The sequence below is a fragment of the Macaca fascicularis genome, chromosome 17, assembly GCF_037993035.2.
Source record: "Macaca fascicularis isolate 582-1 chromosome 17, T2T-MFA8v1.1".
Taxonomy (NCBI): domain Eukaryota; kingdom Metazoa; phylum Chordata; class Mammalia; order Primates; family Cercopithecidae; genus Macaca; species Macaca fascicularis.
Window position 1 is genome coordinate 15886962 of NC_088391.1, and position 14671 is coordinate 15901632.

Below are 14671 nucleotides of genomic sequence, written 5' to 3' on the forward strand. Positions count from 1 at the left end.
CCTGTCCAGAGAATAGAGAGGATCAGTACTATTTATACTGAACTTTCATTCTCTTTCCTTTCTGCTTAGCCTGTGGTCTCACTTTTCCTTGTGTTAATATTTCTTCAGTCCTTTACTGTGCAGAAATGTAATTCTCTGTCTCTGGATCTAAATTATTAAACCTCTTAGAGAACCATATTTTCTTCAGAAATAACACAAATACGTCAAGGAAAATAAATGTAGTTTTGCCAACATGAATATGTTCCAGAGTCTCAGGTAGTAGTTAGAAAACCAATTAAAGGCTCCTTAGATATGCCCTAAGGTATTTTACCAAGTCATACCAGCACTTGTTGCTACTCTCCACGAAGGTGGTGATACCCACTCTTGTGAGCTAGGACTGAACCTCAGTTATCAAGAAGCAGGTAGCTACAATATTTTATATCCAGTAGGTACTAATAAAATTCTACCTGCAATTAAGAAAAGGCACTAAGCTTAACACAGCTCTAGCAATGATTTCTAAATGCCACAAGAGGGCGATATAACTCTATGACAGCACACGGGAAAACACAATTTTTCGAATTAAAAAAGAAAAATTCCTGACTTTCCAAGATATGGAAATAAAGGCATGTCTGGGTTGAAAATAACAAGTGTGCAAAAACACTTATTTCTCCTTGATCCATTATTAGCAAAAACACAGTATTTGTCTATATCTTTCTCTCTAGAGGTTGGCAGTGATTCAAAACGCAATATCCACACATGCTCTGCTCTTCAGGAGGCCTGTGAATATAGCTGGCAACTTAGTGCTCCACCTATAGCTACTTGAAAATTATTTGTTGTTACTTCAAACAGGTCCCCTGAAAAAAATAGTTTATTTAGACCTTGCCCTAGTCTTCAAACTTCTGTTTGAAATACGTCTGAAAAAAATAGACATAATTTCCTTCAATTATTCTTTGTGTTTAATCATATTTCTACTCACCACTGGCATTCGTTCATAGACACGAATAGAAGATAGTCTATCTACAATAAATCAAATACGAACACTTAATGTTTTATCAGTTTTAACTCAAATTATAAAACATATATATGATTGGTTTTGTACCTGAAGAGTTTCCACGGATTTTTTCCATCTTCTCCTTGAGATAAACAATTTGCTTTTCTAGTTGATCATTTAATTCAAGTTGTGTCTCATAACGGGTTTTCCATTCACTACCTGAGTAAAAACGGGGAAACAATCAAGATAACCCCAACACCTCTCATTTATTCATTAAAATAACATGAAGAGCTTGATCTTACTCTATTACTACATTTTACTTTATTGGCAATACAGATCAACTAGAAGGAAATAATTATTAAGTCTGTATTTCTGTTAGTAAGATTTTCTAGATTGCAAGAATTAGACCCACACTCAGGCTACTACACAGCCAAAACTTATTACAACTACTACAATTCCTCTTCTTCCCTATTTCCCACCCCCTTTTTTCTTTTACTTCTTGTGCATCCTTACAATGAATTCAATTAGACGGAATATCAGGACATGTTTCTTTCCTTGGAACTTGAAATACCCATATATATAATATTCATATATCCATAAATACATATGAATATTTAAAGTTCCAAGGAAACTTGATATATTTATATATTTTATATATACTTATATGTATATAAAATATCCTAAACATTACTAACCTATCCAATGTCATGTTCATTTTTTTCCTTTGAAAGCAATTCTGAAGTCTGCTTAATAACTATCACTTATGTGTCTGCTGTGTGTAAAGCACACAATGCTTTACATACATTAACTAATTTAATCCTCATTTTAGAAATGTAGTTACCTATTTTACAAAGATGAGGAAACCAAGGTTCGAAGATGTCAAATAATATTCTTAAGATGACAGAGCTAATAAATAAGGGAAAAACCGGGTTTTAAATCCAGTTTTATCTGCCTTTGAAATCACATCCTCTTAACTGCTAAGCTGAAGGAACAATGTACATTTAGCTATCTTCTCGGGCATTTTCTCTTAACCTTAAGCATTTTTCTTTCGCTAAACCCCTTTAGCTATTAAAGTCAAAGCATTTTTCTTATGTCTGGGGAAAAAGAAGAATACAGCCTAAAATTAAAAGGTCTTTGTTCAGATTCAAAGTCCAAAGCTAACTTTTTCTAGTCTTTAAAGTCAGGCTTTGTAGAGGGCAAAAAGATGGCTTCTTTTTCAACTTTAAATGCTCTTCACATGTCTGAAATAACTGCTGCTACATAACAGTTGGTGGAGGAGTTAAGGAGAAAGAGTATTAGCACATACCACTACCAACCTCCTCAGCCCAGACACAGGTCTCCCTTACACCCTCATCTTTATGCAAATGTGGCCTACCAAAGGGGCTGGAACACCCTCCCATACTGAAACTGAAAGTCATTAACCCAAAAGCTTTGGAAAGCAACAAGAAGAAAGGAGAAGCCCTGAAAGACTAAACATTTACCCAAAAGACACAGTAGAGCCCAGCTGCATGGAATCATGTTTATAACTTGCTACCTAAAGTCTCCCTTTGTCATGGTATCCCCCTTCCTACCATGGGAATGGATGCTTCAGACCAAGATGAGAATGGTTACCAAAAAATTAAAAACGCAATTTATTTTTGGCACATCTGAGTAGTTTATAAATTCTGACACCATTTTATTTTAAAATATTATTGACTTTTAAGTCAAAAATCAAATATAGACAAGTCAGCCAGGCATGGTGGCTCACACCTGTAATCCCACCATTTTGGGAGGCTGAGGCCAGCAGATCACTTGAGGTCAGGAGTTCAAGACCAGCCTGGTCAATGTGGAGAAACCCCGTCTCTACTAAAGAATACAAAAATTAGCTGGGCGTGGTGGCAGGCGGCCGTAATCCCAGCTACTCAGGAAGCTGAGGCAGGAGAATTGCTTGAACCCGGGAGGCGGAGGTTGCAGTGAGCTGAGATCACGCCACTCACTGCACTCTAGCCTGGGTGACATCGCGAGTCTGCATCTCAAAAAAATAAAAATTTTTCTTAGAAAAACAAAAATAAAATAAGATAGATAGACAGACTGACCTATTAGTATACAATTGTAACCAAATGCAATTCGGCTGCTCGCCACTTACAGAGTCCAATTAATAAGAGCAAGGTCTGGTGGAAAGTGACTTTATTAACCCCAACATCAACATGGGACAACACAAAAGACCCAACATAGACACCAAAACAAGACACAGAACCTTGTAACCAGCACAACTCCTGCATGCCTCCCATATTAAGTTTCCCTTTGTAAGCCCCCTGCCTTTTTTCTAGAAATTGGACATGGTTATTTTGGATGGGAATCTGGCCACTTGTCCATTATTAGTTTTGGTCAATGAAGTCACTTTCTCTCTCTCAGACCTCGCTCTTGTTAATTGCACTATGCAATCAGCACTTAAAATTGCTGGTTACAATTTTAGTGTCCCATATGGTGAGTGCTGTATGCTCCAGGGCCTGAGCCCGCCAGTCTGGTTTCTGTCAGATGGGGCAAAGGGCCATCTGTGAATACTAGTTGCTGACGGCTAGCTGACCCATGGCTAGGATATTAGGGAATTTCCAGCAGTCGCCAAGAATCTTTTGTCTTAGGGATCCTCTCTTTTCTTCCTGCTATGGTGTCTGCTACCTTCAATGCTTCACTGGTGCAAAGTGACCTCTGGAGAAGTTGACAAACTTTGGAACTAGGTACATTAGTCAGAGTGTACCCAACCACCCTCTGCCTCTTTTGGGGTGTCGCTAGGGCTCTGCTTTATTTAGACTTGGCTGCCAGTGACACTATATGAGCATTTTATGCATTGGTTTTGTTTGTATTTGCTGCAATCTTGGGCCTTTGCTCAGTTCTGACTCAGCTGCCTGGGGGGAGCCATTTGAAACTGAAATGAGGGATGTGGGAGTCTACACAGCCCCTTAACCAGGGATTTGTTTGGAGGCACACCACCTGTTTGTCCGTGTGTGAGATCTTTGTGCACCCTGATCTCTCTCTCTCTTTCCCCTTTTTTTTCAACTTCATCATCCTGATTATCTCAGAAGCCATCTACAGCCCTCCTCTTCTCAGCCAAAACCACCCTTAGCTCCCTCTGGCTCGAAACAGTTTACCTTGACTGGTGACTTGAGGAAATGGGAGGGATTCATCCCACACCCTGCAGGTCTGGGGTGCTGAGGCTGTCCCTAAGAGGAGATAAACAAGAGAGGTAGGGGTACTGTGCAGTGGCTGGAAGGCTCATGAGCCTCCCTTCCCTCTTTTTTCTTTCCTCTTCCTGCCCACAAAACCTGACCTCCTTTCTCCTCTCCACTCTTCTTTTAATCTTTTCCTGTTCAAACCAGGAAACCAGTACTGAAGAGGAAAAACAACTTTCAACATCCTGGCCCCATTTTGTCATCCTCTTTGGGACTCCAGCTGATTACATATGGTCCATTTTTGTGTACATTTTAAACTGATGGGCAAATTACAGCAAGAAAAATTTAGAGCTCAAATAGTTAACCTGAAGCTATAGAGTTAAGTAGCGTCTTCTAAAGCTATCTTCCTCTCTTTCCTGCCTGCTTTAAATCTGCTGTTACTAAGCTGCTGGTGCTAAGACTCATTTATGGTCTAACTAGAATGTAAACACTGGAAAGTTGTTTGAAACTGAAAATAAAAAAACAAGGGTAAAAGGGGTTTAAAAAATTGCCATAGAGACTGTTTTACCCAAAATTTTGGTTCACAGATTTCCTTGTATTACCTATTAGGGCAAACGAAGTTTGGCCATATGAACAGGTTTCAATTTTGTCAGAAAAAGAACTTGGAGCCAGCTAACTTTTGTATGTCTGTAAGTTTGTAATGCTATCTCATGGCTAGAGTTCCAAGGTAAAAGCTATTGGTTATTTCTTTGTGCATGTATGTATACATGTTTAGATATATTTATGTAATGTTCATGTATTATGTTCTGTGTTGTGTCTAGCATGCTATCAAATTGGCTTATAAGTAAACGAGTACTCAAAAATTAAGTCCAAATGCTTTTCAAGTGCATGTGAATCTTTAATAAAACTGGTTTTAAAATTATTGATAAAAATAGAAATGTCTTCAGAATTGTCCACATACGTTTTTATCTAAGTGGTTTTATATTTGTATCAGTGTGTATACTAAGCTGTCAAGGGTTGACATAAAGGTTCTAAGACTTTACACTCAGCCAAAAACAGAATAATCTTTGTGTATTTTTTTTGACAAATAAGATTAACTTAAGATTGTTAGTTCAATGAAACAGCTAAATCTTCTGAGTCATCAGCAAATACATTTAATTTTAAGGCTCTTAATTAGGTGCTCACCATTTACTGTTCACAGATTTTAAAAATGGTTAATAGGGAAATTATTATTATTATTATTGAGACAGAGTCTTGCTCTCTTGCCCAGGCTGGAGTGCAGTGGTGCAATCTTGGCTTACTGCAAGCTCTGCCTCCTGGGTTCACACCATTCTCCTGCTTCAGCCTCCAGAGTAGCTGGGACTACAGGCACCCGCCACCACGCCCGGCTAATTTTTTTGTATCTTTTTTAGTAGAGACGGGGTTTCACCGTGTTAGCCACCAGGATGGTCTCGATCTCCTGACCTCATGATCTGCCCACCTGGGCCTCCCAAAGTGCTGGGATTACAGGCGTGAGCCACTGCGCTCAGCCCAGTAATAACTTTAAATAATGATTAGTTTTGTGTAGTATCTCAATTTTCGGAAGTAATTTAGATAAACTATTAAAAAATGGAAAGAGTGAATACATGTAAATGAGATAAATGCCTGTAAGTGGACTTTTTATGTAATTTTAAATCTTAAAATTGTTTTGAATTAAATAATAGATGCTCCAATCCAATTGATAATAATTAGATTTCTGGGACACTTCCAATTAAGAAAAGATTATGATGTGGGAAAACATATTTCTAAAACTGTAGAATGGTTTCATCCAGACAATGCTAACATCTGATAAACAGTTCAGGATTTCTTGCTTCCTAAGTTTTCACTAAAATTTAACGTTACTAAGAATAAGAATTCTAATATATAATTCCGTAAGTTGTGTTTTCATTTTTTAAAAAAGAGTAAGTAATTCAAAGGTCATTTAAAAGTTATTTCTAAAAGAAGATAAAAAAGAATCAGTGAGTAGGGGAGATATAAAGAAAGTTGTGGATACAAAAATGTGTTTATAATAAAAAGGTTATAAAACAAGCAAATAATTTTACATGAGAAAGATTTTATATAGTAAATTCTTGTCCTCAAATAAAATGGCTGGTTATTCAGAAAACAGAAAATTTTAGGACAAATCAGAAAGTCCAAGCATGTAATAAATGGTCTATGTCAGTTATGATAAGGTTCGTAAAAGGAAAATCACAAAAGTTATTTTATGTATTAAGTTGGCTATAATTCAAAGGGAATTATTTTTAATAGTCTTTCTAAGATTGATCTCCTATCCTACAACAAGGTTTTCTTAAGGTATTACTTTTCTCTTAATAAAATTACAAGAGATTTTTAAAATTTTAGAGCCTGTTTCTTTTAAAAACTTCTCAGAATCGTATCTCAGAAGTTCAACTATTGCTGTCTCACTGCTTTCAGTTTTTCCTCCGCCTGAGAAGGCCTGAGATGAGCGCTCTCTCCTTCAGCTTTTAAATTAGCTTCTGTAACATTTTTCCTCTGGTTCCATTGTTGTGGCCTGATGCTAAAATGTTTTATCTTAAAGGTCTAGAAAAGCAATATTTTCCTCCAGTATAATTTGAATCTGTACTCTTGGCTTTCTTGATAGGTTTAAATTTTTCAATGTAATCAAGAAACTTCTCATGCAGTTACTAAGAACTATGTATTCCTCTGCTATACTCATAACCCTGAACACATTCTTCCTGTGTCTGATTAAATTCAAGTACATTTTTCATCAGGTTTAACTTCCAGGTTGTCTAAATAGGCTTCCTATAAGGAGAAGTAGTCACACTGCAGGTTTTTCTTCACCTTTCTAGTAACTGGCATAAGAAACAACATTTTACTTTTTATCAAAATAATTCGTATGTTGTATTTATTAGATTTTTAATTGCTTAGAAAAACTGAGACCTAAAAGGCTGAAAGTTGTTACATGCATGTAACCTTCTGTATTGCCTTTAAGTCTTTCAATGATCATTTTGGTTAAATTAGTAACTATTGGTTTACAATGACCTGTGGATCTGTTTTAATCAAACGTTTTGAGCCCTTTAACATTTTTGAGAAACATCTTCAAAATTGAAACCAAAATTAAGTCTCTGGCTTATTGCTGGTGTTTATCAAAGCTATAAAAGTTAATTGCTGCAAGGTTATAGAATCTTTTTACAGCTTCCAGTCAAGTCATGGACTCTAGCGTCACCACCTCCAGCCCCTTAAAAAGGTCCTTATCAGGTGCTATTAACTAATCCTTGTGCTATGAAGTTACAGGGCTTTGATTCCTGGGTACACATATCTCATCTAAAGAAGGCACTGACTCCTGCCAGTATCTGACAGCAAATCTAAGTTAACCAAAGCCCCATCTTTAGATCTGGGAAAAGATGACAATCATAGTAAACTACCTTCATGAGACACAGGGACACACCTGTACCGCAGAAAAACTAAGATTCACTTAATAATTTTGCCTCTATCTAAAATAATATAATTTATTCTGTGCCTTGATACTAAATAATTTAAATGTTTAGCTACCTATAAGTTTCCTTTCCTGTAATTGTCAGAACTAGGCAGGGCTTATGACCTTTTTGTGTGAAACATTGCTAATACTTCACATTTTTTTTTACCTCCAGAATTTGAAACTATTCAATCCCTCCAGGCCCAGGGGCTATCGCAGAAGTGTGTCATTGTAAGGGCCAGATTTTGAGGGATAAAATTAATTAAGACCCTCCAAATCAAGGACAGACACACAGATGCCTAAACAGCTGAACAAATTCTTGTGTTTTGTATAGCTAATTGCTACAAGTCAAGATTACAGTATCTCAATGCAGAAAATTTATAGATAACTCAACTTTATAACCTTATTTTTTGGCTTTTGGTTTTTGGCTCTTATGTTACCTAAAAGGGGTTTTAAAGATTCCTGAATACCTGCTCACCTCCACTCCTATCTAGCCTAAAACGTTTAATCGGATGTAAGTCTTTGACTCTAAGTTCCTTGGCAATAGGGGTCCCACTGAGAAGCATGATGGACCAGGGGCAAGTAGTCACACCACCCCAGAACTTAAGCTAATAAAAGCTTAGCTATGGATACTGCCTCTGCATACCTTGAACAAAAAACGGGGAATATAAACTAAAAAAAAAAAAAAATCCTAAGCCCCCCCCAACAGAGGGAATGTATCCACCTCTTGGCCAAAGGGAATCTCAAAGAAACCTGAAAAACTAGTTCAGGCCATTATGAGAAGTGAAGGGTTGGACACGCCACACTATACCTTCCCCCACTTTGGAGTTTAGGCACAAATGACCAGCATTAACATTAAAATAGAGATTACCTAAGACTGACAGACTCTGTAGCAATAAGATACACACTGTTACCTGTTTCGCTTACTAACAAAGACTCTCAGAAGGTCAGCAAACAAGTGTTAATGCTGCAAAGCTTTCCCAAATTCATTTTATTCTGGAGTTTCCTGTATGATATCTCTTATGTTAAATAAGTAAGAATTTGGACTGAACTGTTATTCCCTTATAGTTACAGTCTTCTGTTATCTCTTCATATAGGTCCTCATACTTCTTAGGAATATTGCCAGATCTTTTATGGTTTGGGTTGGAGTTGTGGGTGGGATCATTTAAAAACCCTATTTTTCTAACTGGTTATTGCTGGCATTTGTTTTTTAAAATAAACATTTATTTAGTTATTGTATCCAACCATTTTCTAGTTCTTTATTAATATGCTAATCTTTATAATAATTGTATCACTTCATCTCTAATAGCTATAACTCTTATTTCTATATCATATTGTATTGCTTAATTGGAACTTTCAAAACTATATTGCATTTTAATAATGGCAGCAGGCAGCTTTGGTATTTTTTTCCCCAAGAATGGAAATGCCTCTACTATTTCATTGTTAAGTATTACGCTAGTTTGAGATAAATAGAAGTATTCTTTTCCTTGTTTTGAAATAAGAAAAACAAATGGAATTTTATTTTAAAAATTTTAGCATTTACTGAGGTGATTTTTAAAAAATATATTGGATCCATTAATACATTACCCACTAGCTAAAGGCATTTGGGCATAGAAACCAGCCTATAAAAGACTCAATGGAGAAATCCAGGTTGAAGATGTAACCTTGTGTGTTGTCAATAAGTCTCCTTTTTTTTTCTTTGGATGGAGTCTCATTCTTGTCATCCAGGCTGGAGTGCAATGTTGCAATCTTCGCTCACTGCAACCTCCAACTCCCAGTTCAAGCGATTCTCCTGCCTCAGCCTCCAGAGTAGCTGGGATTACAGGCACCCACCACCACACTCGGCTAATTTTTCTTTTGTTATTTTTAGTAGAGACACAGTTTCACCAAGTTGGCCAGGCTGGTCTCAAACTCCTGACCTCAGGTGATCCGCCTGCCTCGGCCTCGCAAAGTGCTGGGATTACAGGTGTGAGCTGCCGTGCCCGGCCTCCATTTTTCAATCTATAAAATGGAGGTAATGATACTATTTTCAAAGGGTAGTTGTGAGGTTTCAATTTTTTTAAAAAACATACTTAAAGCTCTACACAAATACTAATTCTTCTCACTTAAAAAAAAAAAAAAGTCACCTGAACATTTCTTTACCATTTTCTTATCACTAAACTTTGTTGTAAAATTCAAATTAAAACATAAAACCAAATTTTCTACACATAGTTTCCTATGAACCCTAAAAGGCTTCAAGAGGTGACTGAGAATATAAAGCTCTTTAGAGTTGGCTGTGTTTACCGTTTACCTAAAAATTAATCCAGTGACAAGCAAGATCAAACAATAAGCAGATGAGAAAGTAGAAATAAAAACTACTCTTTCGAAGGTTTTTGCTATAAATAGGGCAGGGAGAGGGGATGCTAGCTGAAGGGGAAAAGTGGGACCAAAAGAAGCCTATCATTTGTTGTTTAGATAAAATAAATTCAGCATGTTGGTCTGCTGTTGGGAATGATCCAGTAGAGCAGGGAAAACAGTGTCGGGAAGACAGGGCCATCACTAGAGTGATATCCTTGAGTAGGTAAGAGTAGGTAGGATCTACTGCACAAAGGGAGGAGATAACCTGAGACAAGAATAAGGACAGACAATTCATAAAACAGGAGGGAAGAGGAAGTGCAAGGGTGCAGGCAGATGGGTAGCTCTGCTGGTAGAAACATGCAGAAGTCCTCTTCTGATAGCTTCTCTGTTTTCTTTGAAAGAGGAGGGTAAGCTCATTACCTAAGAGTGGGATTGAGTAGAGAGGTGGTGGAGGTTTGAGAAGAAAGCAGAAAGGGTGAACAAATTATCTGAACAGTGAATGCACCCATATTTGTCGCATGTGCACCTTTTTCCAATAATAAATTCATTTTAAAACACCTTTAATATTGCCCCACTGCCTTCAGGATAAATGTAAATTCATTAGCATCATGCAGTCTTCTTGATTCATCTCCTTCGTAAACTTTAATCTCATCTTTTACCGCATTCTCATTATGACCTATGTTCCACTTTTATCAATTACTTAGCATATTCCCCAAATGGCTTTATGTTTAATGCTCCTGTGGCAGACTGTATTTTCCAAAGATGACTGCAATAACGTATCCCATCCCATGTGCTGCTCTGTAATGTGACCTTAAAGCAGTCTACCTCTCCAGTCCCTTGAATCTGTGACTATTATGACCAATAGAATACAGTGGATATACACCTGTGCCAGTTCTGGGAGTAGCCCTTGAATGGCCTGGCAGTCTCTACTTACGTCTTTTGGAATGCTTGCTCTTGGGATACATCCTAACCTAACCACCATGCTGTGGAAGAAAACGGTACAAGAGGCATTTCTGACAGGCAGCCCTAGCTGGGCTTCCAGTCAAAAGCCAGTGTCAGATGTTAGCCAAGTGAATCAGTCATCACGGAATAACCAGTTCACTTGAATCTTCAGTATACCTGACTGCAACCAAACAAGAGATCCCAGTCAAGAACCATCAGGTGAACCAACCCAGTTAATCCACAGAATTATAAGAGAAAGTTTGTTGCTTTAAGCTCCTAAATTATAGGGTGGTTTGCTATGTAGCAACAGACAAGCAGAACTGTTTTGAGTGTGATGTGGTAATAGCAGTTGTATTATCACTTACTGAAGGCATGGCAAATATATGATCTAGGATCAAGTCATGGCTCAGCCACTCCCTGGCTATATGACCTTAGAAGTTATTTGAATTCCTGAATTTCATTCTTCCATAATGGGAATAATAGTAACTACCTCACCTGACACAGTCCCTGGCTTTAAAGGAGTAAACGTTTCTGCCCTTCACCTTAGGCCTTACTTTTCGCCCACGGAGGAAAGAACTTTCTCTCCTATCATTCTGACCTTTTCTCTTTATACCCACATACTAGCTCCTTTTGAGAACTGGTACAACTTGTTGAGCCACATTTTACTAGTGGGTATAGTTACTGCATGTGTACCTGTAAGCATGCTTTCTGTTTTTTCCTGTAACTGGGTATATGAAGAAGTTCTAGCTATCCTGCCAATGCAAGTATTTGATAAGTACACTTAGAGCCTGCCCCCAGAGACTCAATTATATCTAAGATATAGATATGGAGATAGAGGAAGCTACTTCAGCCTTGGGACAAAGCAGTATTCTGCAACCAAGCTTTAACAAAGCATTGGGTACTTATAGAAAGTGGCATTTTATTTCCCATATGGCCACTAATCCTTTTTGTTCATGGCTCCCCAGTTGAGGAAGAGTATAAATGCCTCCCCTGATAACCCTAATAAACTCCGCCTGTTCCTTAGCATTCAGTTCAAGCACTGCCTGTTCTGGAAAGCCTGTCTTTATTACCTCACCCAAATTCTGTTAGGTTTCTCTTCCCTATGTTTTCATTTATCCTCACATAGAACTCATATGACTTTTCATATCCATATTCTGGTTTGATACTTTCTCCCAATAGTCAATGAACCTCTTTAGAACAGGGAAAACAAAGGTCTTCCATTTAAAGTGTTTACATATGGCAGGGTCATATCTTGCATACATTACAAATTTTAAGGATACATGAGTGTGTATGTACACAACATCCTCCACAGCAAACAATAGGCTTCCAACAACAATAGCCAAAACCTAGATACAGATTTTATAAACATATCCCAAATCTAGAAGTTAGGATACAAAGAGTATATCTTGAGGTGAATAGAAAACTGGTGATATTTATTTAATAAAGAAATAATATATTGATGTCATGTAACAAAGGTTTTGCTAATTAATGAACATTTTGAACTTGAAAGGTAGAAAAATAATTAAATAGTAATAGGTTTGATATTCTGAAGTATCAATTTTAAAGCCTCTATCATAAACTATTATTAATGTGGCCAAAAAGCAATACTGAAACCTTGGTACTATTATTCAATATATGAAATTTAATCCTGGTAAAATGAACAATAATTATACAGGAGTTACAAATGTAAGTATTTACTTATATACCTTCATTGTCAGTATTCAGTTTGGCTTCCAGTTCTGTAATCTTGTGTCTTAGTTCAAACATTGAGAGTTGCACTGCATCCCTGTTATTTAAAATGTTTTTGTTGATTATAATTCAATTAAAAATAACATCAGAAAAATAATACATAGTAACCCACTACTACTTCAGGAACAATTTACTATGACACATCATTTACTGAAGGACTGGTTAAGAAACAAGACTCAGGTAAAGGAAGGCTTCCAATTAGTTCTAGGACTCAAATATGCACTAAAGCTCAAAGACCCCCAGGCAACCACTGGAAATCCTTTATTTATTTATTTATTTATTTATTTAAGAGACAAAGTCTCACTCTTTCGCCCAGGCTGGAGTGCAGTGGTGCAATCTCGGCTCACTGCAACCTCCGCCTCCCGGGTTCAAGCAATTCTCCTGCCTCAGCCTCCTGAGTAGCTGGGATTACAGGCATGCGCCACCAAGCCTGGCTAATTTTTTTTGTATTTTTAGTAGAGACGGGGTTTCACCATACTGACCAGACTGGTCTTGAACTCCTGATCTTGTCATCCGCCCAGCCTTGGCCTCTCAAAGTGCTGGGATTACAGGCATGAGCCAGCACGCCCCGCCCTCGGAAATTCTTTAATTTAAATATCATCCCAAAGAAGTTAGCTATCTGGTTTTTCAGAACCAAGCAAATTAGGCACTGCACATTATTACAGAAAGGCATACCTAGGGCAATACACAATAGCTGACAAACTGAAACAAAGGGAAAAAAAGAAACACTAATTTAAAAGGTTAGCTATTTAGGACATCAATAAATAGAACATTATCATATGACAGGACCATTTATTCAATAAATAGTTTTGAGTGCTATTATGTTCAAGGCATTGTATTAAACACGGAAGAATTCAGTGAACAGTGAACAGAAAAATAGCAATAGCGGCAGCAAAGTTCCACTGGATGCGTATTATAAGCCAACGGTGAGTGCTTTATAGTGTATTTCATTCCAACCTGGGCACAACTGCAGGAGTATGATGATGACTATTTGTATACCCGTCTTAGAGTGGAGAAAACTGAGGATTAAAGAGGTTAATTAACTTGTCTAAGATTGCATAATTACTGAGTGACAGATGGGGTTTGCATTCATTCAGCACTCTCCTCAAGTACTTGCTCTTACTCTCTACTTCCTCAGAATACACAGAACCTGTCCTCAGAATGCGTGTAGTTTGGTAGCAAGACAAGAAATACACAAGCAATTAAAAAACTGTGATTGGAGCTACAATAGAGGAAAACCCAGAACGCTATCTACGCACAAAGGAGAGTCCAGTTCTCACGGGACTTGTGGATGGAGTTGGGAGTATGTCCAAAAAATAAATGTTTCAAAAATTTAACACCAAGTACGAATACTGTTTTTAAAAAGCATAAAGGAGTAACAGTTTTACTAAATGCCATTTTATGAAGTTCCCCCTAAAGGGATGAAAGAAAAAAAACAAACCCGCATAACTAAATAAAATCTTTGGAATTTTAAACAAAAAATCTGGATTTATGGAGACGACAAAACCAAACACAACTTTTGGCATTACAGTATATAGGCAAAACACACGCCGTATGCTCGGATCCTAAGGGCAGAACATCCTACCTCGAAAGCTGCCTACTTACAATACCAAAGGCTTAGTCAAAGAGGCACATGAATCTTTGGCACGGAACACTTGGGCAGGTCGACCGAAGTGCCCAGGGGTTAATCCCGGGGCCGGTCTCCCAGTATCCTCAGCGGCTTTGGCCCTGAGACGCCGCAGGTGAAGGCTCGGGGGGCGTGGACCAGACTCCACACCGCGCCGCCTCCCGACTCACTTCTTGCGGATTTCTTCCAGCAACTGCTGTTTCAGGCGGTTGGTGCTCACACCGTCGAAATTGTAGCTTTTCTCTTCCTCCATAGTGTCAGGCTAGAGACCTCCCGCGTCCTTCCCCTCAGCACACCTTAGAACACAAGACAGTAAAGGCCACCCAGAAGCGAGCAAGGAGAGTATGGCACGAGGCGGGGCACCCGAACCGCCTCCCGGTCCCACCTCCCGCGCGTGCCTGCAGAGGCGCGTGGTGACGTCATAA

The 14671-nt window shown here is 38.1% G+C and overlaps 1 protein-coding gene across 9 annotated transcripts in view; it reads right to left on the reverse strand.

The window, feature by feature from the left end:
- The window catches only part of CCDC169 (coiled-coil domain containing 169), a 61243-nt gene that overhangs the window by 46096 nt on the left and 476 nt on the right, over positions 1-14671 (reverse strand). For 2 of the 9 annotated variants that reach the window (XM_005585638.3, XM_045376848.2), the window contains exons 1-4: positions 14417-14616; positions 12577-12656; positions 1079-1189; positions 956-996 (exon numbers count right to left, since the gene is read on the reverse strand). In XM_005585638.3, coding sequence (XP_005585695.1) covers positions 956-996; positions 1079-1189; positions 12577-12656; positions 14417-14499 — 315 coding nt within the window. In that variant the 5' untranslated portion in view covers positions 14500-14616. Of the gene's footprint in view, positions 1-955; positions 997-1078; positions 1190-12576; positions 12657-13101; positions 14617-14671 lie in introns of those variants that run through there. The other 7 variants (XM_045376847.2, XM_045376846.2, XM_065533150.1 and 4 more) reach the window with 5 other exon arrangements.